General features: G+C 42.2%; 1 protein-coding gene across 3 annotated transcripts in view; it reads left to right on the forward strand.

The window, feature by feature from the left end:
- Nucleotides 1-21128, forward strand: part of AMBRA1 (autophagy and beclin 1 regulator 1) — a 129074-nt gene that overhangs the window by 82237 nt on the left and 25709 nt on the right. For all 3 annotated transcript variants that reach the window (XM_027459350.3, XM_027459352.3, XM_038180476.2), the window contains exons 13-15: nt 3372-3560; nt 4031-4185; nt 18811-18950. In XM_027459350.3, coding sequence (XP_027315151.1) covers nt 3372-3560; nt 4031-4185; nt 18811-18950 — 484 coding nt within the window. The remainder of the gene's footprint in view (nt 1-3371; nt 3561-4030; nt 4186-18810; nt 18951-21128) is intronic.

The raw sequence follows: 21128 nt of genomic DNA on the forward strand, positions 1-21128 counted from the left end.
GTATCTGACCCCCTCTAAAATTTCTTGCACCAGGAGTTGGTCAGTGCAGAAGGTTTCCTGGGATACATGACACTCATATCTTTGGTCTGGTTTTGGAGAGCAGGCTTTTGTGTTTCATAGTTGTATCTCTGGCAGATGTTCTTGCTGTGTAATGTGTTTTCAATTCATCGTTGGCCTTCTTGCTTGGCTCTCTTAAGTAGTTAATGCAGGTTTGGCTGGGAGGATCCTCATACTCACCTGTTCAGTAAGTCCCCATCCCTTTTTTTCTAATTTTTTAAAATATCATGTCAGATTAGAGTACAACTCCAAAGAAATAGATGAGAAAGGTGACCCCTTTAAGCACTGAGCCTAGTTCCCTGCTGTCTTAGCCAAGCGCATCCTATAGCTCCTTTTATTCTGTTAAAATTAGTTAAATTCCTTGCCCCTTTCAATTCTGTTGAAAAACTATTCTACAGTCTTAGTACTCTGATTATAAATAAATAAATCTAATTTCTAAACTTAATGGCTGCTTTTACCCACTTACTCACCTGTCAATGCTATTTGTGAAGAGAACTATGACTAATGTTCTCTGGCACTTATGTTTTTGGAACTTTTTTCTAAATGCAATCCCATTTCCTCTCAATCACTTTTTTAAACCATAAAATGAATCTTGCGTTTCCCCCAGTCATCTTTATAGCTATTTACTGGATTTGCTATTGTTTAGGGTTTAATCTTTTTTGAACATGGCTAACTAAAACTGTGTGCTCAGTATCCTGCACGTGCACTCGGCACAAGCTTGTGTGTTAGCATTGACATTTCCCTTGTGAACCTGCTCCCCAGTGCAGTTCAGGATTGCCATCTTGTTCACTGTTACGCTAGGTGGGTGGCTCAGTCCTTGCTATGATCACCAAAATCAATCCTCTGTTGTTTCCAAGTGACAAAGCAGAAGTTTGTAAGTGTTAACACACTTGTAGAAGTCTTGCATTTCATTTCTTTTATGCTTCTGTGGAGTTCAGTTCTCCATTTGTGGTCTGATCATGTTCTGTTAGTGAAGTTACCCAACTTTATCAACAGAATTCACCAACCAGCTCCAATCTTTAAGTCTATCCAATTGAAAAAAATAATAAATAGAATAATAAATAGGACTGGTTTTGAAATGAGTCTCTGAAGAACTCTGTGGAAATCCTCCTAGTTTGGGGATGACAGTAGTGCAACCTGTTGTCATGTATCCTGTAGCTGGTTCACTGCATATACGGTAGTTCATGTGTGGATGCCTATCTTCTCTTGAGATTGCAGACTACTTCAGTGAAGCTTATCAAAAAAAATACACAAATTTTAATTCTGAAATGCAAATTTTAATTCTGCCCCCTTGAAATGAGGCAGTGCAGTCCTTAACCTTTACTCTGTGTTCTTTCTGTTCTACTAGCTTTAGACTAAGTGCTCAGGAATTTTGTCGTCTTTTGAACTGTCTGTTCTTTGACGGGCCAAAAGTATTTTAGGTTATTACAGCACTGGCAGTGACTACATTATTTACCTTTTTTTGTTCAGCACCTTTTTGTTTATACTAGGCTGAAAATTACTGTTTTTAGCAGCTCTGAAACTGGAAAAAAATGGCTGAGTAAATTTAGAGTACAGGTGTAGGTGGTTTGGTACAGAATGTAATTAAATAGTCCACTTCTTATCCTCGTCTGTTTATTTTAATTGGAGTTTCTTACATGGAACAGTAGAAGTTGATACTCAACCATATAGGAAAGCGGTTCCCAGGAAGAATGTCTTCTAGACCAGAAAAAAAACAAAAACCTAAAGATTAGGTTCAGCTTTAAATCAACAGAGGTGGAAGAAGGATCAGTCCTGGCTCCCTTCCCATCACGACTTTTCCTGCTGCTGCAAGTGTCTGCGTGGCCATGGGGCATACCAGGTTAGGGAATGGTTCTGGCTAAGGTGTGACAAAATTACCAGTCAGTAATTTTTCAGCCATATCACATCCTGGGTGTAGCTTTTCACAGAAGTGTTAGAAATAAGGGACACGGATTCTTCCTTCTGGCAGCGGTGCCAGTTTTCTGAAATGTTGAGGTACAGCCTTAATTTGATTTGGAAGTTCAAACTCTCAGATCTACAAAACATTCTTGGCACTGTTCTTTTATTAAACTAATAAGGGGTATAGCCCAAGAAGTGCCTTCATAAACTGATACATAATTTAGCCAAACAAATCAAAGCTGCCTCTAGGCTGGGCATAGTCTTAATGTTTGGAAGAGAGCTTCTGGACTATAAGAGCTAAGGTAGTGCTGCACATGATGCTGCAGATTCAGTGTGTGAGATGGGCTGTTCAGTCTTAATGGCATGCAATTCCTCTGTATTGCAAATGTGAGCTCTATTATTGTTTTTTATAATTACTTCTAGACCTTTGATTTTGAAAATACTGGGATCTGAAAATTGCTCTCTTAAAATAGTGTATTCAGTTTCAACACCAAATCTCCTGGAATAATCAGAGCAGTTTTAGTCAAAAAGCTGAAGTGCTTTTAAGCTTAAGCTGAGGAAGTGAACATCATAACTCCAGTCGTGTCTTAGCAAGCTGTTGGTGCAGATGATGCCAAAAAGCAGTGGAACCTTGTTGTACTAGGAATAGCTTGAGTTTGTGGTAAGATTCAATAGTCCAAAGACCTCACAGGCTGCATACACAAGGCACAAAGGGGGAAAAGTTTGTTCAAGGGCACCTGGCAGCTCACTGGCAGAGTTGAAAATAAAACTTCTTTTCTGAAATGCTGCTTGCTACCTTGTCTGCTGAACAGTTTCATCACTGATTGCACAAGTGCCTCAAATAGTGGGGCAATTAAATGGTGGACTGGCTAGAGAAGTCTCTGTCCTTGCTTGCTTGCCTGATCCAAGATCGGTGTAAAAATCAGCGAACAGAAAGGAATGCCTGTATCTGCAGGGAGGAATTTTTCCTTTACCTCCTGTTTATTGGAGATAAGGGAGGTGGAACTCAGGGGCTCCGCACAAGAAGAGGAAATGAGTTAAGGTGTACTGTTTCTAATGACACCACTGCTGGAGTTTGTCAAAGAGTCACAATTTGGGACTTGTTTAAACTGTGCTGTCCTTTGCAAAGGATGATGTTATGCTCAAGAAAGAAGGGGTTGATGAAATGCAATCACCACTATTTCTTGGCTGAAGTCTCCAGGAGATGAACAGATTTCATTCCTTGAGCTCATTGTGGTGTCTTATCTCCGTTTTGGAGCAAGTTTTACATTTAATCCAGGTATAAACTTCTGGAGGAAGCTAAATGTCCTGAGTGCCTTTTGCATGTACTGTCTTGACTCCAGCATCAGGTTTGAATCTTGCTTTATTCTCTGTTGAACCAGAGTGCTTTAATCGTTCTTCCTTTCATTCCTCAGCCTCCGTGAACGTGCTTGTTCAGAACTGCAAGATTTACAACGATGCTAGCTGCGATATCTCCGCAGATGGGCAGCTGCTAGCAGCCTTCATTCCCAGCAGCCAACGAGGCTTCCCCGATGAAGGGATACTGGCTGTGTATTCTCTGGCACCCCATAACTTGGGCGAGATGCTTTATACAAAGCGATTTGGTAAGCATGCAGCAAGAAGGCAGGGGCGGTGGGTGGGGCTGTGAAGTTACCTCAAAATCAACCTTCAATGAGAAATGCCACAGTCTGAATGTCAGTACCTGTCTATTGGAGTCACAGAATATATGCTATTGGCCTACCCCCAGCCACAAATACATTAATGCTGGGGAGAAAGTTGCAATACTGTGTGGACACATGAAGTGCTGGTAGGGGGGAGCTGCTACAAGATGTTTTTTTTTATTTCTTAAAGAACTTTTAAGAGCTTTTATCTTAGAGGAAGATACCTGCAGCAAGGAAACCTTTTGCAAAATTTGTACTTGTGCAGATCTCTTTGTTCTCCTCTGTCCCTTATAAGAATGATCTTAGTATGCTGTACATTATGTGAATACCTAAAGGGGTTGAAGGAACTGTGAGGATAAGGTGTCAGGAGGAATGTCAATCTTTGAGAGAAATAACTGCTATTTTGTTTGTAGGCCCAAACGCCATTTCCGTGAGCCTGTCTCCAATGGGCAGATATGTAATGGTGGGACTGGCTTCCCGGCGTATCCTGTTGCATCCCTCCACAGAACACATGGTTGCTCAAGTCTTCAGGCTGCAACAACCCCATGGTGGAGAAACCTCTATGAGGGTGAGTATGTGTATAATCTGTTTCTGTAAGTTTTGTTGGTGATACTGTGTTGATTTAGCTCTAGCCTAGTGGTTAGTTGCTCGTTTATAATAGCAAAAAAGTAACATGCTCCAGGCCCACTAAATAATAAACACATGTAGGAATTTATCACGGAGATATGTGAACATGACAGGAGAATATAAATATAACAGAATTGGAAAACTACTCTGGTTTCAGGTATGACGACAAAAATATTCAATGTTGTGTGTGGTAGCGTAAGTCTAAATGTCACTCAGAGTATTTAGTAGATGTTCTGTACTTTTGGGGGGTAATAGGCATGTATCTTGTGGCACTGTGGTTGGCTTTGTTGATGGAGCGTATCAGCTCAGGTTTCTAGATTATTTCCTGACATTCCTGAAAGGGGCTGACTTTGAGGGGAGTTGCCACCAGTGGTTTCGAGAAGGGTTGGAACTAAGCTTCATCCTGGACTTACAGACTGAAAGAGGCTTAGCATACTTTTGCCAAATAGGCTTTTGTTGGCTAATTATTAGTGAGCTTTCTGCGTATATGTAGGCCTATTTTGGGAATGGAATTATTCTTCTGTACTTTCGCTTTGGGGGAACTTGAACTATGACCCACCCTGACTAAATCATTATGTGTGGAAAACCTTCATCTTTTTTCAAACTAGCAAAGAGACTTAAGAGAACATGTATTGCTTGCTTCGCTCATTAGGAGAGCACAACAGCTGTTTAGGATGATAAAAGCCATATCCAGTTAATAATGCAGAAGAAGTGTTGAGGAGGTGGAACTAGATGGTTCCTGAAGCTGAAATATGGCCTGGATACAAATTTTATGCCATATATTCAGGTGACTTTTGTTTCAGGACATGAAACCTTTTCACTTTTGATGATAACTTGATTGTAGTGGAATTGTTTCCACTATGAATGGCTTTTTTCCCCTCTGTTTGTATCTCCAATTTTTAAAGGACAGAGCTTTCCTAATATATCAGGGTTGCACTGAAGCATTTGACTAATGGCCTACCACTGGTGAGAGACTTGTCTCTGGCTCAAATGGCCTGATTCAACTTCAGATTGTAGTTGCTCTTCAAAGTACTCGTGATTCATAGAGGGTCATCTCAGCTATATCGTTACACGAGCTACTTTATCAGCTGATGTAAAATTCTTGTTTATCTTCATCACCTGCTCCATGTTATGAGGCAAGGTAAGACCGATAATAAAGATTCTTTACTGAACCAAGTCAGCATGTTTTTAGCCCTGGTTCTGAGCTACCCTGCTTTTGTGGGTCTCTGAAGGTAAGAAACAGGAAGGTTAAAGAGTAATTGTGAAAACAACAGAATTTAGTTAACAGGTATGGTTTGTGAAATTTGTCTGGATATGATAAGATCACTAATTATATGGATTCAGTATCCTGTTGGATCCTTTTAACCGTCTAGTATGCCCTGGTACTGGGTGGTAGTTTTGTTTGTTTTTTCCCCAGTTATTTTCAGGTCCTAGTGAAATATATAGTTTCCACTGCCAGATACGGAGTGTCCCTTCCTACAGTTTTCTTAATGTATCATAGTAAGTTAAGATGGAGAAGCCCTATTAGCTAAAATTTTGTCTCTTCCCGTAAAGAGCTATGGTAGGATTCTTTCCTCTCATCCATCCTTTGTGTTTGCTCTAAACTGCAGTCGCTGTGCTTCTAGCCATTCCTTTTGGAGACATTTTTTGTAACTAGCTAATTCAGTAAGCTTTCATCTGAATCTTCCGATGCAATGTCTTCTACTTATTTCATCATCTTCATTTCAAACATATCTTCTTTCCCTATGCTGTTACACTCTCCAAACTCTTGTACCCTTGCTCTTAGTCACCGTTTAATAAAGTAATGCTTTGTATTCCCTTAATCTTTTCTTGTAATTCAATCTTCCAGCTTTATTTTTATTCAACTGAATTCTCTCCAAAATAACTATTTTTTTTCCTCAGTCTGGAATATGTTTAAATGTACATAATGTGATAAGTATAGTCTTACCAGAACCCCACAGGATATTTTCAAGCTGTTTTTTTTTTTTTTTTTCATTTATATAGGGCTTTACTTACAGTTTTTTCATTTTTTTATTATGGTGCCTTGAAAACTTTGTACAATTTCTCTCTCATTTTTCAGACTTGTGCCACATCACTGCACCCCTGTCTTTCTCATCTGCTATAGTTCTGGATTATTTTTTCTCCAGATGGAGTGCATGTATTCTAAAGGTTGCTTTTTTCATCTTTCTTGCACATGTATTTTTAGCTTCCAAAAGTCTTTCCCCCACATTCTCAAATCTATCCAGTCTAGCAGGATTTGTTAACTAATTTGCTGTTTTTCCCCTTTCCTGCATCACGATTAAAGATGTTGAAAATGTCTCATTTCTGACTGCTTTGGACTTTCAGCTTTCTGCCTATGTGACAGGGTCACAGTTAGACCAATCTGAATTAATTTGATTAAAGAGCCTTCCTGTCGGATAACATCAGATATTGTTTCAGCATTCTGGTGTAGTGTTGGTTGTCTCTGCAGTCTATAGGACCAAGCTTCAAAAACATAGAGTTGTTAATCTTGTAGATGTTATTCCTTCATCTAGTTGTAAAAACTAGTAAGTCAGCTACTGGCACCAGAAGAACTGATGCTTTTTTCTATCTTCAATTTTGCAATAGGACTGCTCCATAAGTTTGTAATGCTTTTTAGAACCTGCAAAATAAAAATTTAAGTAGGAAACTTTACAATACTCTTATCACACTGTCTTTAAAGGGGCTGCTGCGTTCATATTCAGTGGAGTGTAAAACTGGTTTGTAGCTTGGCCAGCATGCAGTAGAGAAAGGTTTAAGAAAAAAAAGCATTGGTGGAACTATATTCTTCAATCTGTAATTTAATGTGCACGTTTGAGAGAATCAGAATGCATCCTTGTTGCCTCTGTGCCAACAGTTTGTAATACAAAGCAATTATTGCTCAACTTCTTAATTAAAAATAAGTCATAGCCGTGTTCTTTAGCAATGCATTGTGGATATTTTAATTTTACATAACTTGCAAAACTCCCAAGAGAGAAATTCAAGAAAAAATCTGTATCGGATTCTATGAAAATTCTTAAAAGTTGTTTCAGGGTTGTCTCTTTCTTTCTGACACTGTTTGATTTCCAGTCAGTGGACTGGGAGAGTAAGGCTTGGCAATGTGGCCTCTAAGTCATTGCAAAAGCTTGGCAGCCTGCTGAGGAGTGAAACACAATGATTGCTTCTGCTTTCAATTAAAATGGGAAGACCCTTTCTCCACACCCCTGATGAGCATTCAGGGTAACGCAAGTTTCTGTTCCTCAGATAGTTTTCTTTCTTTTCCTGCTGCAATAGAGGTTTTGAAGATGCAATTACTTAGCTTTATTATATGAAACTCTAATACATGTAATTGCGCCTAGAAACCCACTGGCTGCTGGTGTAATTTTCAGAGATGAAGAGAAATGTCCTCTCTGAGAGCTGCAGCACTTCTTGGTTGTACTAAGGAGCATCTTGGTTACAGAAGCATGTTTTGTCCGTACACATCTTGCTCGTAACATTTAGGTGATATTGGTCAGAAAACATGATCTGACTGTTACGAGTTGTGTTTAGAAGTGGAATAAAAGTACTAGACTGCCAGCAAACGTGGTAGAGTGATGAGCTAGAGATTCATGCTTTTTCTTTGCTCAGTCCCTTAAGATTTGCTATGCTTAGCATTTCAAATAGAAACCTAGCTTTGCTGAAGAAAAAGATTGTTTTTTGGATTGAAACTTTAAAAGCTTGTTAGTAGAATCAGCTTTTAAGGAGAGTAGTATGCGTAAGTCTTGGATTTTTTTTGTTTGTTTGACAAGTCTAGTTAACATCTCTGAAATCTCTTTGTAGCTGCAGAATATAAGGAAGGAACTGCTTTTAGCAGATCTCTAGCTTGGGGTGGTACAAGTAGCAGTGGTATTGGGAATCATCATGAGACAGTGGAATTTCAGAGGTGGGAAGTTTGGAGAATGAATGCAGGGTTTTGCAGCCTGTTTTGAAATTCTAAGTGGAGATAGTCTCTGAATAAGGATCTGCTTTCAAGCTGCTTGGGCCTGGAATGACTTCTGATTTCCGAATGATTCCAGGAATATGTGGATGTTAAAGAACATAGAATAATATGATGATAGGAATGTGGAGCTAAAATTCCATGGAAACTTAGAGTGAGGATCATATTGCTCTGGGTCTGTTAGCAATGGATATTAGTGAGAAAGAAGGCCAGCAGGTAGCTCTGCTTCTGGCATTCACAAATCCCGATGCCCTTGCTATGTTCAATATTTTCTGTGTTTTACCCAGAGGAAGCTAACTCTGAAATCAAAAAAATGTGATTACTGTAATTCAAATTAAAACGTAACTTGGCAAGGGTTTTTTAAACAGAAAACAAAGTGAGGTAGGTGATTTGAAAAATTTGATTGACACAGAGCTGAGGAGCTAATCATGCAATCTGTGGGGATAAGATGACTTAACCAAGTCCTGTCTCAGATATTGCTTTGTGATTTGAATCTAGAAGGAATACGGGCTGTGGAGACTCATATTTAACTCTTGACGAGACTACTGGCATTTGGGAAACATCCTGTTGAAATGGTTGGTCAGTAGCCTGGACGGAACGGGATATGTGTGCACTTCCATTGTAAACAGGAGAATTCCAAGTAGTGCAGGAAGAAGGGCCTGAAGCAGAAAGGCACAGCGCGTGTCAGCACGGAGCCAAGCTTTCTTTCAGTGGATTAACTCTTAACTGGGACAACGCGCAGAGCACTTGAGAAGGTGCACAATTTTACTGAGTGCTCTGAGCTTTGTGCAAGTGCCAACAGAATGCGTTCGGTATGGGCAGCAAAGGTGGTGGCACTGCCACACCTCATTGACTTGTAGGTGAGTTATGAATGCTCCTGCAGCTGTACGTGAAGGGGCTTGAGGCCTGAAAGCAAATGGCTGTGCTCATTTGCTTCGCAGGGGCACAAGTTATTGAGGATTCTGACAAAACTACGATGTGAAAAGAAAACTGATGAGAATATATGAAGATTGCCTACTGTAACAAGTTACCTCCGTTGGAAAAGTTCTTATGAACTCACGCGCTTCTGAAAACACGAACAATTTGCAAGAAAGAGTAGCAACCTCTTACTGTGTTACGGAAAAAGCATGCTTACTGGTGCAGTCTCTTGTGTCTCTGTTTGAGAGAGATTTTGTATCTTCAGGTGAAGAGAGGGAACTTTTGACAATTCTAAATAGAACTGAGTTTGGTACATCCAATTCCTGCCCTAATGTATTTTTTGCTGTCAACAGATGTTCAGCCACGTAGATGCTTCTTTGACAACTGAAATTCCAAATGGTCACGGACTGTTTGACTGTACTTGTTGGTACTAGGAAGAGGGCACGGAGGCAGAACCCTCTTCTTACTGATTTGAGAATTCTCTCCTTTTTATACAGAGAGGAGCATGATAGTCTGCTTGAAGCCAAGTAGTTTTCTATGGTCTGTGTATCAGCAGATTCTAGCAGGTAGCTTTAACAAAGCAGCACGTCCAAAACCTATGTTGGGAAGCACTGCATATATAGGGTGCTGTAAATAAGAACTGTATTCAGCATCATCAGAAACTGCAGCGCTACCTTGGTGTTGCAGATGGCATGAAGAATGGCACAGATGTGCATGCTGGAGTATAGATGCAGGAATGGTACGTTTGAAGAGTTAATAACGTTGCTGTCTTGACTGGTTCACCCATGTCTGCACAAAGGCTGCTGAGGCAGAACGTAAAGGAACTGTAGGAATTTAACTCATTAGGTTACCTTCAGAAAATAATGTGTTAGCGTCTTATACAATGATTAAATAAGCGAGCAGCATTGTTTTTAGCAAATTTGTGTGAAAAGAAAGAAAATGACACTTATTCAGGATGTGTTTACTTCATGGCATCTCATGATGATAGCCAAGACCTTTTGTTTAAAGGTTTTGTTTTGTGTTGTGTTGTTGGGAAAATAGTTTTAACTAGATAGAAATAATTATGGCAAAGATGGTTCCACATCTGAAATTATTTAGGTACAGCCCTCTTGCCAAAGTCAGCTTGGGAAAAGGGAGCCTTGGTAAATTGCTACCAGATTTGTGCTAAAGTCAACATAGGCTGGGAAAGAGGTATGCAATTTCATGAAGGTTTTTTTCAGTGCTTCTTCCTACTGTCTTTCTTGAATTAAATTTAAGCTCTTTTCTCCAGTAGTTATTCCTTCCAGACGTGTAGGCAGCTGGATGACAGCCTCTTATCACCCAGATGAAGGTGCATATAGCTCTGTCATCAACATATTGTTGACACTTGATCTTGCATTTTGCTCTGTGCAGGCTCAGCAGACAGAGAGCAGGGTGGAATGGCAGCTGTACAAAAATCCTCTGCTCTTGTCATTAGATCTTTAACATATTGTAGATTTTGCTGCTACAGTCTCTGTGCGACATTTAATGGGGAATTCAGAGGTAGCACTTTCGGTTTGCAGTCTGAGTTAAGGGCAAAACTAAAGGGGCTTGTCATTCCTTTTGCCGTAGAATTGACCATATTTTTATTAGATTGTTCCAGCATTGACAGCTGTCAGTGATTTTTGCAGGAGACAGCAGTAGCTGGGGGCGCAGTCCTGTTTGCACAGTTCAGTTGACTTTTGCATCTGCCCTGAATATATATGTATCTATCTTCTGTCACGCTAACACCCCCTTCGGCATTCCTCTTCCTGTCCTTTCATCTGTTCCAACCACACACGCGCAATTGAAAGGACAATTGTTTTGTTTGGCAATTTCTTGCTTACTCAGCCCTCGATTTCAGATCCAGGCTTGGACCAGTCCCCTAAAGGGCTTTTTGGAGGTATTACCCTGGTTTCACAGCCTTTGGGAGACTGGTAGCAAATAAATGAGCTGTTTCATTGCAAGAGTGTTATTTTCATGGTGAGAGCTTTGTTACCTAAAATGATGAGCTGCTTTATATGACCTAGCTCTTGTTAATGTTTCATTATTTTAAAGCTGCTTTCCATGTAGTTGGATGGCAGGCTTGTGAGTACCAGGTGCTAATGCTAATAGCTAGCCTGAAGAAAGGAAGGGCTGGGTGTGCTCTAATGAGACCTCACCTGATCTGAAAGATCAGCAAGAAGTTACGTGACCAAGACTGGTCAGGGAGAACCAACAATGCTTTATCTGTCTGCAAAGTTCCTTGGTCCTTCCACAGGCACCTCTGATGCAGACTCGTTTTAGGAAATAGATCAAGCCTCCCCAGTTAAGGTTTTCAATTGTTGCTGAAAATAAAGGATTAGTTCTCAGTTAATTCACTGTAGCTTAGAAAGCAAAGCTAGGATTTTCCACACTGGCAACAGATGCAGAAAAAGGCAGAAAGAGGTTTGTTGCATCAGTAAAGAATGAAGAAGAATTTCATGTATGATCCTATTGCATCTGGAGAAGATAAATGGAGTTGAAAGAAATTTTATTTGTGCTGTGCATTGGATGATAAGATCCATTTGAGGATAAGACTGACAAATCCAAGAAGATAAGTGCATTATTTTTGCTTCTTCCATTTTAACGGAGAAGATCTAATGGAAAGACGTGTCTGTTGTTGGCAGGAATTAACTGTGGGGGGAGGGGATGAGCACAGCATGGACCAACCTGTTTAATAAGAAGAGACTAGGAGCAAAAAAGCAATTTTTCTTTTCCTGTCTTCTCATGGGAAATGCCTACCTATCTGTAGATGCAGAGAAAAAGCCACAGAAAGGAGGCTCCTTCCAAACAGAAGGGAGATTTGCCTCATTGCAAAACATAGATGAATGTATATTGTCTTATGAATGAATGTAGTGAACCATCAGTCAGTTTTTTCCATGGAGTATTTATTTTGCTTTGCATTCAAGGTCCTCTGCTTTAGACAAGCTGGATCTGAATTCTGCTGCAGAGGTCTCTGGGTTTGATGGCAGTGCACAGCGTAAGCCTGCTTTTCAGCAGCTTTCGTGAAATTCATAAATAGAAGGTGGAGTAAAGAATGGTAATCTAAGCAAAAAGGGGATAATGTTATTTATTAAGGAGGTCAGGTTAGGGTGTCTGTTTCTTATTACACTTCTGGACCTTAAAAAGCCCGAGTTGTTTAAAGTAATTGGCAGCATTAGAGAAGCCAGTGATGCAGGTGGCTTCCTGGCAGCGAAGCAGAGGACATGCAGTGCTTTCCAAGGAGTGGTGGATTCCTTACAGCAGCTTCTTACCTGGTGTGCTAGTGTCAGAAGTGAACTAGTTAACACATTGACATCAAAGCATACCAGGTGAGATTTTTCAGTGGCAACACACTTTTGGGGTGAGTAAGGCAAAAAAAATAAAAAAATCCTGAATTGCTTTAGGTGTTCTGTCTCAGTAAGGTGCTTGCATTAAAAAATGATGAGTTGAAACTTCTGAAACTTCAAGATCAGTTTGTGGAGCTGAAGATGAAGGGCAGATGGGGAAGTGCAAAATATGTACAGCCCTCGTTGTACTGTTGGTTTTGTTGTGCTTGTACCTTCATCCTGTCACTGCATCTTGTCTGCTGCTTGGCAAAGCACAAGTGCAGTTTGCAGTTTTCTACCAATTGCTGCTACTACTGTTTGAGTGCTCATTGCCTAGTTTCAAACTGAACGTAGGCTTTGCTTTCTGGTGTACTTCCAGTGAACTTAATGCAGTGTTGTGAATTGACCATGCTTTCAAGGCTGCCTCTGTATTACATGGTTCGTGTAGCTTATTTGTTAAAGTGTATTATCAAGTGACGTATCTGTGCAGGCTAAAGGCTCCAGCATAGCTGCAGTTCCACTGACAAGCTGTGCTGTCTGGGATTGCTTTGGTGATATAACCTGAATCCATATGAAAAGTGCTTTGCTGATCTGTGCTGTGTGTGTATAGCTGTAGCTGCGCTGTCAACACTTGTATCTTGTGCCCGTGCAGATCTAAAGCTGCTGCTGGTAACCATTCTTTTCTGAACCTTTTTTCTTTGCAGCCCAGGTCAGGGTGGCTGTGAAGCTTTGGATTTTGCTAGTCCCCCAGAAAGAGAGAACTGCTGTCCGGGAAGCAGGGTGTGACACTTGTACAGATGAGGAAGGATGCAAGAGCCCAAGGACAGAGAAGCGTGAGGTGGTCAGGGGCCCAGGTCTTCATGCTTGCACACTCAGCCTCAATTTGGGGGTAGGGGGAAGGCTTTAATTCTTCCTTGTGGTTCTGTAGGTGGAATCTGCTTGCCCTTTTGACCTGTTCAGCAGCTTTGTGCCCACTTTATTCTCAGGGAAGAGTCAGCCCCTTGCAGGATGTCTGCAGTTTGACACTCAGATCGATGCAGTCGATGCTCTTGCCATCTTTGTGCTCTGTACCTTAGTTCCTAGCAATCTTTTCTCACTTGCACCTCCCTGCCCAGTTCCGCTTAAATATTTCTTGTGCTCTGTTGGGGTTAGCACGCTAGATGTTTCTCTTCCTGCATGTTTTCACAGTTAGCCTCTGGTGACAGCATTGACTCAGTTGGAAATTAATAATTAAATTTTAGCCTGGTGCCTGATAAACCCACCTTGTCAGCTGCAGCCTTTCCTCACCCTTTACCTGTCAGGATGGAGCTTCACGGATGACGAGGTTTCCCCATGTAAACAGGAGAACAGCTGCACCCCCTCCCCACACACTCTTTATCAAGGCTGATCTAACAGCCCAATTTACTGCCTGGGCTAAGCAAAGGTAATGGCTTGAAATTTATTGGCATCTTGAAAGGAGATGCATCTAGTTGAGAGCAGAAATGTCTCTATTGAATTTAAAAAGATAAAAACGCAAGAGTTCCTGCTGAGTTTCCCTCCACGCTTGTGCCAACTTTCTCTTCTCCTCCAGCTTCAAAACATGTTTTTTCCTCCTTGAGTGCCAACGAGGAGGAGCAAAAAGGTCCCACTCTGTTGAAGTGGTGGTAGTCAGCCCTCCCCTGCTTTCGGTTGCTCTCCTTAGAGCAGGAGGAAAGCCTCGAGCAAAGAAATGGCCGTGCACGCGATGTGGTCTGCAGGCACAGCGCTGCTCAGACCAAGCAGGCAGTGCAGCATCGCTGCCAAGGCAGGAGCAGCACAGGTTTGGGGCAGCCTGCTGCTGCTGCGACTGGCAGCATCCTGGCGAGTGCCCTCTCCAGTTTTTTTAACGTTGGCAGACCCTGTAAATGGGGTGGGCAGGTGGAATTTGAGGAGTGTTATTAAATAGCAGCAACTTCCCCAAGATGGAGTGTGAGGGGGACTAGGGAAGCACTAGGTCAGTAACTAGGGCTTTGTGCAGCAGAAACTTACAGCAAGAAGTTTTCTTACTCCTTCAGGGCAGGTACAAATTAACTGTCTAGCTCCATGCGTGTACGTTGTGCCCAGGGCCCCCTTCTTCCCCTGCAAGTCAGCTCCTTGATGGTGAGGAAGAGATCACTGGGAAAGATTCCTCGAGGCTGCTGGTTGTCATGCAGCCTCTCCTGGCTCCCTGCCACAAGTAAATATTTAGTTTAATACCTAAGCAGGGGCTGTGACAGGTGCTGCAGGGCTGATGTGCCAGCACTGACAAGTTGGAGGGGGAGCAGCAGCAGTGGACTTAAGGTGGCCTTTGCACTCCACACAGCACGCGTGCTGAACGCTTTGAGGGGCCTGTTTTCTTGTTTTTCCTCTTGCCTTACAGCCCTTCTTTCTCTAAGCCATCTTCCTCCCCTGCTGAATTGCACGTTGCTCCTAGATTAGCTGTAGAAGTGGCTGTGAAGTGATGAAATTAGCTTCAGGGAATTTTGTAGGTAATGCGTATGCCCACTCCTGTTCAGGGAGGGTGGAAGAGGCGCACCGAAGAGGTAAGCAGCTGCTTCTAGTGCAGTCTTTGAAAACAGGCACGCAGACATAAGCAATTCAACCAAATCTTTCCTCACACTTCATGGTTACGGGGATGTAAAATGAAAGCAACCAGCTGTTTCTTTAATGAGCATTGCTTTCCCTTTGTGTTAGCGTTGCCTTCTGTGTGGAAGCTTAGCTACCTAGAGAGTTTGGGTATTTCTAGAGGAAGGCTCCTCACCTTGCCAGCATCCCCTGCACTCAGATGGGAAAGGAGTCCCTTTTCAATCTCCTATAGGGTATGGGGAGGTCTCTGGAAACAGGATTTTCTACAAATGTAAGCAAAGCTCAAGCAATAGTTCTGCGAATGAGACTGGGTTATGTAGCTTCTAAAGGGAAGGGGCAGGACCTTTCTTGCCCACTGAAATGACACTGATATGTTTGTCATTGCCAAGAAGACAGTAGCTTGCCAAGCTGATGTTGCCTGTTTGGGCTCAAGCTTCCACACTGATGCTCTGAAATGCCCTGTGGGGTAACTCGTGAAGCTCCCAATCCTCAGACTTCCCAGTGTTTATTGTTAGAGAAACGTATCATTCAAAGCCCTGTTTCAGAACAGCATCTGGAAACAAATGAAATGCAGCTGCCAACTTAATAAAATGCTGAGTGGCCACTTCTAATGGTGTGGCTCTGTAATATTGAATTAGCAGTACAGCACTACCGAGGGGGAGTTTGCCATTGGCCATGGTGAATTGCCTGGAAGCTTGCTGTGGCTGCTGATTATGGGCTGATAGTGTGATGCAGCATGATGTCTGTCCAAAATGAAAATGCCACCCTCTTAAATGTAACTGCTCTGGAGGCTGTGGTTTGCTGTGGTGGGTGCCTTAAAGATCAGTGGATGTTTACAACAGTGGTACTAAGCAGGTTCTTGAGCCTTGCACATCAGCATGGTTTTTGCATATGGTTTGCAACCGGTTTGTGGATCAGCCCTAAAGAACAAGAACTGGAGAGTTGTCAACTTTATGCCTTTGTGTTGCCAGTTTTATGAGTGTTTGAGGGCTGGCAGCGGTCTCTTGATGTAGAAACTGGGGAATAGTGTTAGTGTGGGATTCCTGTAATAACCTGAATGTTCCTAGAAGTTCAGAACTAAAAAGCATGGACAATCCCACTGGCAAAGAGGTGCAGCCACTCCCATTCATTTCAGGCTGACTACTTTGGCTGAAATATCTCAGTAACTTTACAAGATTTAGTGATGGAAGCAAAAAGTCAAAAAAAAAAAAAAAAAAAAAGCCAAGACAAATTGGCTGTGATCTATGGAGAATGTTTCCTGGAAGGCTTCTGATCTTTGACAAGAAGGACCTGCTGATGTTGAAGGAACTTTATTTTTTAATTTTTTTTCCCTCTCTGTGGGTAGAGTAGGGGGTCTTGCTAATGGATGCAATTGCAACAGCCAATCTGTATGACTGCATCAGATTGATTAGCTGGGTCCTGGTTACTGCTGCGAGTGGTGATTATGCCAGTACAGCTGCTCTCTCTTTTTCTGTACTAATTACCACACGCACGGATGTCATCACCCTTAACACTGCATGGAGTTGTCCCATTAGCGTGGGAGTGGGAAGCAGCAGGGGAGGGGAGCTCTTCGGCGTGACAAGCTGTTCAGAAGTGTGCGGAGAAGTGGAGTGATGAAGCATCGTACGGAGAATGTCTGAGCCATCTTGTCTTTGAGATTCTGCCCTCAGCCAACACTTTTGCAGGTTGTCAGGACCAGCCCCGTGTCCTTGGCAGCACTCTCCATGGGGTGCCACTCACTGTGAAGCACCCTGGCATTGAGCTGGAGCTGGCAAGTCCCTGCCCTGCCGTGGCCAGCGGCTGGGCCAACTGGCCTGCCAGGGGAGGAGAACTTAGGGCAGGCTCCAGAAGGCAGCTTCCCCAGCTGTCATGCCTTACAGAGGTGTTCTCAGGAGAAGAACTGTTTTTCTGTCTTGCTGAAGAATCATGTCCTTATATGACGGAATACTCTTGCAGTTCTGGAGAGACCTGGAAAGCCAAATTTCTGAATGTATGCTCCAGCTCCGGAGGACCACTCCCCTTCTCCTCCCTGCCTCCCCATCTCAGAGTGCACCATGATCTCCATGGTAACAGGTATTACCAACATATGCCTGATGGTGATTTTTTTTTTCTTCCCCTTTTCCACAAAAAGCAAGAGGGGAGAAGGAGGCAGACATGACAGCGGTAGGTAAGAGCGATGTAAACCCCAAAGAACAAGTTCCTTCAAACACCCAGCTTCTCTGAATACCACCGACTGCTGAGTGATATCTGGGGCAAAGAGTGACCAGCTTCTGTCATGCAGAGAAATCCTAAAGGACGTTTTCTCCTTTAATGCGACCTCCTTGGAAAAGAGGTTAAATGTGTTACTGATGGCAGGACATAATGTAGTTACGTTGCTTTGTTCTGACTTGCTTTTTTGGCATTACAGTGGTCAAGATGAAGGTTCTGGGTGTTATGCTACTGGAAGGCACATAGTTAAGTGTTTTCATGCTTCAGACTTCTCAAGCTGTAAAACAGATGAGAAGTGAGGTGGAGGGGAAGAGCTGTAGAGAAAAACAGGCATATAAGCTGTTGTCTTGAGTCCTGGTTCATAATGCCAGCCGATGAGTCTCCCACTAATTAATTATTAGTTCAAGCTACCTCAGCAGTGCAGTAGTGGTTGATCAGCATTCCTGTCTAACTTTATCATCTTGTTCCCCTGCATTCTCGTTCCCTTCTCTGATCACTGGTCCTGCACTGTCCCCATTTTCTAGGGTGTCTGGCAGAGAGGTTTTGGGATGGATGAGTGGTTGCCCACGCACTACAAATCTAATGAAAACATGTCTCAACGGGGATTAAACCCATTGAAAATGTAGATTCCAAGTCTATACTATATACCAATGCTGCTCACTGACTAGCAGGGTGCAGGGGAGCAGTGTGCTGTACAGAAGACATTAGCTTCTTGGAGTAGGAGAGTAGCCTGCATAGGTATAATCTGTTCCACTTCATTATTTTTGCCTTTCAAGCCTGTGCACTACAGAAACCAAGCGAGTGTATACCAGAAACAGCTTGCTATTGGTCCTGCGTGTGCACAGTTTTCATTCTCCTGTACTAATGCAGCGTTTAGGATGTGCTGTTTTGCAGCTGTGATTGCTGCCTGCAATCTGAGCAGCTCTTGAGCTCTCACCATACTGCAGGTAGAATAGATGGAAGGGAAGCTGGAGTGAGGGATTTGTTTCTTGCAAATTTGTGCTGTATCCATAATCCCTGGAGGTTAATTTTCCTTGTTTGTGCACCGTTGATGTGGGGGTTGGTCAAACTGAAACATTTTCAGGAAGCCGTTTAAATGTTTTAAAAAGAAAAGAGCTGTGTATTATTTTTATGTAAGGTTTGGTTTTCCTAATAGAAAAAATAAACTGTTGATGCTGAAAGCCCATGCACTTGCCAGTTTGCTGTTCCACCTCAGTTAAAATGAGAGGTGAAGCCTGAAGGGTCCCGGTTGTCCTGCTATGCCACTTGTCCCCATCACTTAAGCTCTGCAGCCTGCTGAGTGACATGAAGATTCTCCTGGTGGCAGAATTGTTTATGTTCTGCAGCGATGTGCCTGGCTGTCTACTAAACACTTGTGGGCACGTGTGTGGCTCTCTCAAGCAGATGCTTACTCCTGCTGCTGGATTAGGAGTTTCTTGTAACATCCATGTCTTCTTGGCCAGCTGTGTTGCTGCAGGGAGACTGGATGTTAATTTGAGCCTCCTTGGCTCCCCTGCCTTGTTTTGTCTTGTCAAGTAACTTTCTGTCTTTGTTTCAGAGAGTTTTCAACGTTCTGTATCCAATGCCTGCTGACCAGAGAAGACACGTCAGCATAAACTCTGCTCGCTGGCTGCCTGAGCCAGGCCTGGGATTGGCATATGGCACCAATAAAGGGGACCTGGTGATTTGCCGACCAGAGTAAGTGATTGCTTTACGTCGAGTTATAACTGCTTTTGTAACTCTCTTTTTAGGGCAGTGGGAATAAGGTAGCTCTTTACTGCTTTGGGGCATTATGCTTGAAGGACACCCTCCACCCAAAATAAAAAGTAACCTTGATACTCCTTTTGGGCTACCAAAGTGTTTGCCCAGTCTCATGCAATTAGCGTTAGTTTTGCTGATTATAAACTTAAAAGGACATACGAGGTACATCTCATTAGCTCTTTTTATTTCCTATGTCTGTCTTGGCTTTCTGGATCCTTTGTTCCATGTATGCCTAGTGTAATGTATTTGTCTCTTCGCATTATGGATCTCTAAAACTTCCCAGTGAGAACAGCAAATTTGCACTGTTAAAGATATGCTTGGTTTCCAGCAGCCACAGGTTGAAAGCTGCTGACCTGGACTTACCAGATACTTACTGCAGTGCTCAAGCATGAAATTCTATGAACTGCAAAGGCTTTTGTCATGATTATGAGCCAGCCAGTGAATTGGTTTGGTCCTCACTTTTAAGCACAATGGTTTGATCTGTAGACTTTAGCTCTTTTTTATTTATACAGCACCATGAGGTATGTAACTTTGCCTTTGTAAGCTTGCCATTAAGCACAAGTTAACTTAGGTGTTGTGTGACACAGGATGACAGAGTCTGAGCAGTGAAACGAATATTGTTTTCAGTGTTGCTGGGGCTCTCTACACCATACATTGCTGAGACCTTTTACTTCACTGTGTTGTGCAACTAGTTCTTTTGGAGCAGTGTTTTTCTTATGCTGTGGGAACACTTCAGTTATTTCCTGGTACTAAGCTACCTCAGTATTCATTTAGGTTATGCTTCGCATGTTGAACTTTTTGGTAACTTAGAAGCCAGTAGCTAGAAACTTGCAGCACTGCTGGTGATCTTACCAAATGTGTGTGGACTCCATCTGTTGTGCATGCGATTAGGCATGTGGTGCTTGTGAAGAGTCATATGGTCAGTGTAGAACCACTACCTAAATCAGAATAAATATGTACAATTGCAATAGTGACTAACTCAGTACAGCCTTCTGGTGAAATTTGCAGTTAGAATTCATATTGGACCAATTTCAGTACTACAGAATGCCAGTGCTCTTCAAACAGCCCTCTTATTCACTTGAACATAATCTTTCATCAAGGGCTTATTTATACATGAAGTTCTACAAGATATTATTATGGAATAAGCTATAATCACTCTCTTCCAGGATAAGTGGTTTTCTTCAAGAATAGTTGCTGTACTTTCTAAGCAGAAGAATTGTTAAGGAAAAATGGCTTTCTTCTCAAACACTAGTTGTTCTAAGTTGCTCTCGGTATAGAGAAGTGATAAGATCTAGTCTATTGATTATTGCTCATGAGATGAACTTGGACAAGAATTTGGGGAAATGAAGGGGAAGGAAATTAAGTCATTTGAATGTCCTCTGTAGAGTCAAGCTTGACTGATTACAGTCAAGCTTGGTTTGCAGAGTCAAGCTGCCTGTCTAGGCTTGCCACATCCCATGTTAAGTATCCATTCTGGCGCTTATAGTATCCCCAAGCTAAGTGCCATGTTCTTATTGGCACTTCCCTAGTTAAGGATATGCCAGGAATCCCTTCATATGTTATGGAAGCACTCTCAGTCCTTCTGCAGCATCTCTGTGAGATCTTTCTTAGCTCACTAAGTTGCTTAGGGCATTTTTCCGTCTCCTTATTTCTATCTTAGCAACAGTTGTTGTCAACAAAAATGAACTTCTTGGTTATGAACATGAAATAGGATGAATACAGAGGTTACAGATCTATTGGTGGATTGAAATAACTGGTGCTTCTGGGGATTATTGCAGCCCTCACATGGACTGCTCAGTTCTTTTTCAAGCAGGACTCCTAATATGTTCAGTTCTAGATTTGCATCATTTTACAGGCCAACAACAAAGATGTAGATATTCACTAATATGAATAGTTTGCACTGAGACTCTAACATCAGAACACATCAGTAAGGTACTCTCAGAGAAGAAGCGGCTTGCAACTATGATGTCTGTCCTAGGTCTAACCTGGAAAGTCCTCAGAGAAAGATGATAAATTCCAACGTGTTGATGCCATCTAAGTAGTTCTTGGCTTAATAGACTTGGTTTGAGGTTGGTGTATCTGATGCCTTTAACTTGAGAGATGAGGGAGAAGGAT

The sequence above is a fragment of the Anas platyrhynchos genome, chromosome 5 (genome assembly GCF_047663525.1).
Source record: "Anas platyrhynchos isolate ZD024472 breed Pekin duck chromosome 5, IASCAAS_PekinDuck_T2T, whole genome shotgun sequence".
Lineage (NCBI taxonomy): Eukaryota > Metazoa > Chordata > Aves > Anseriformes > Anatidae > Anas > Anas platyrhynchos.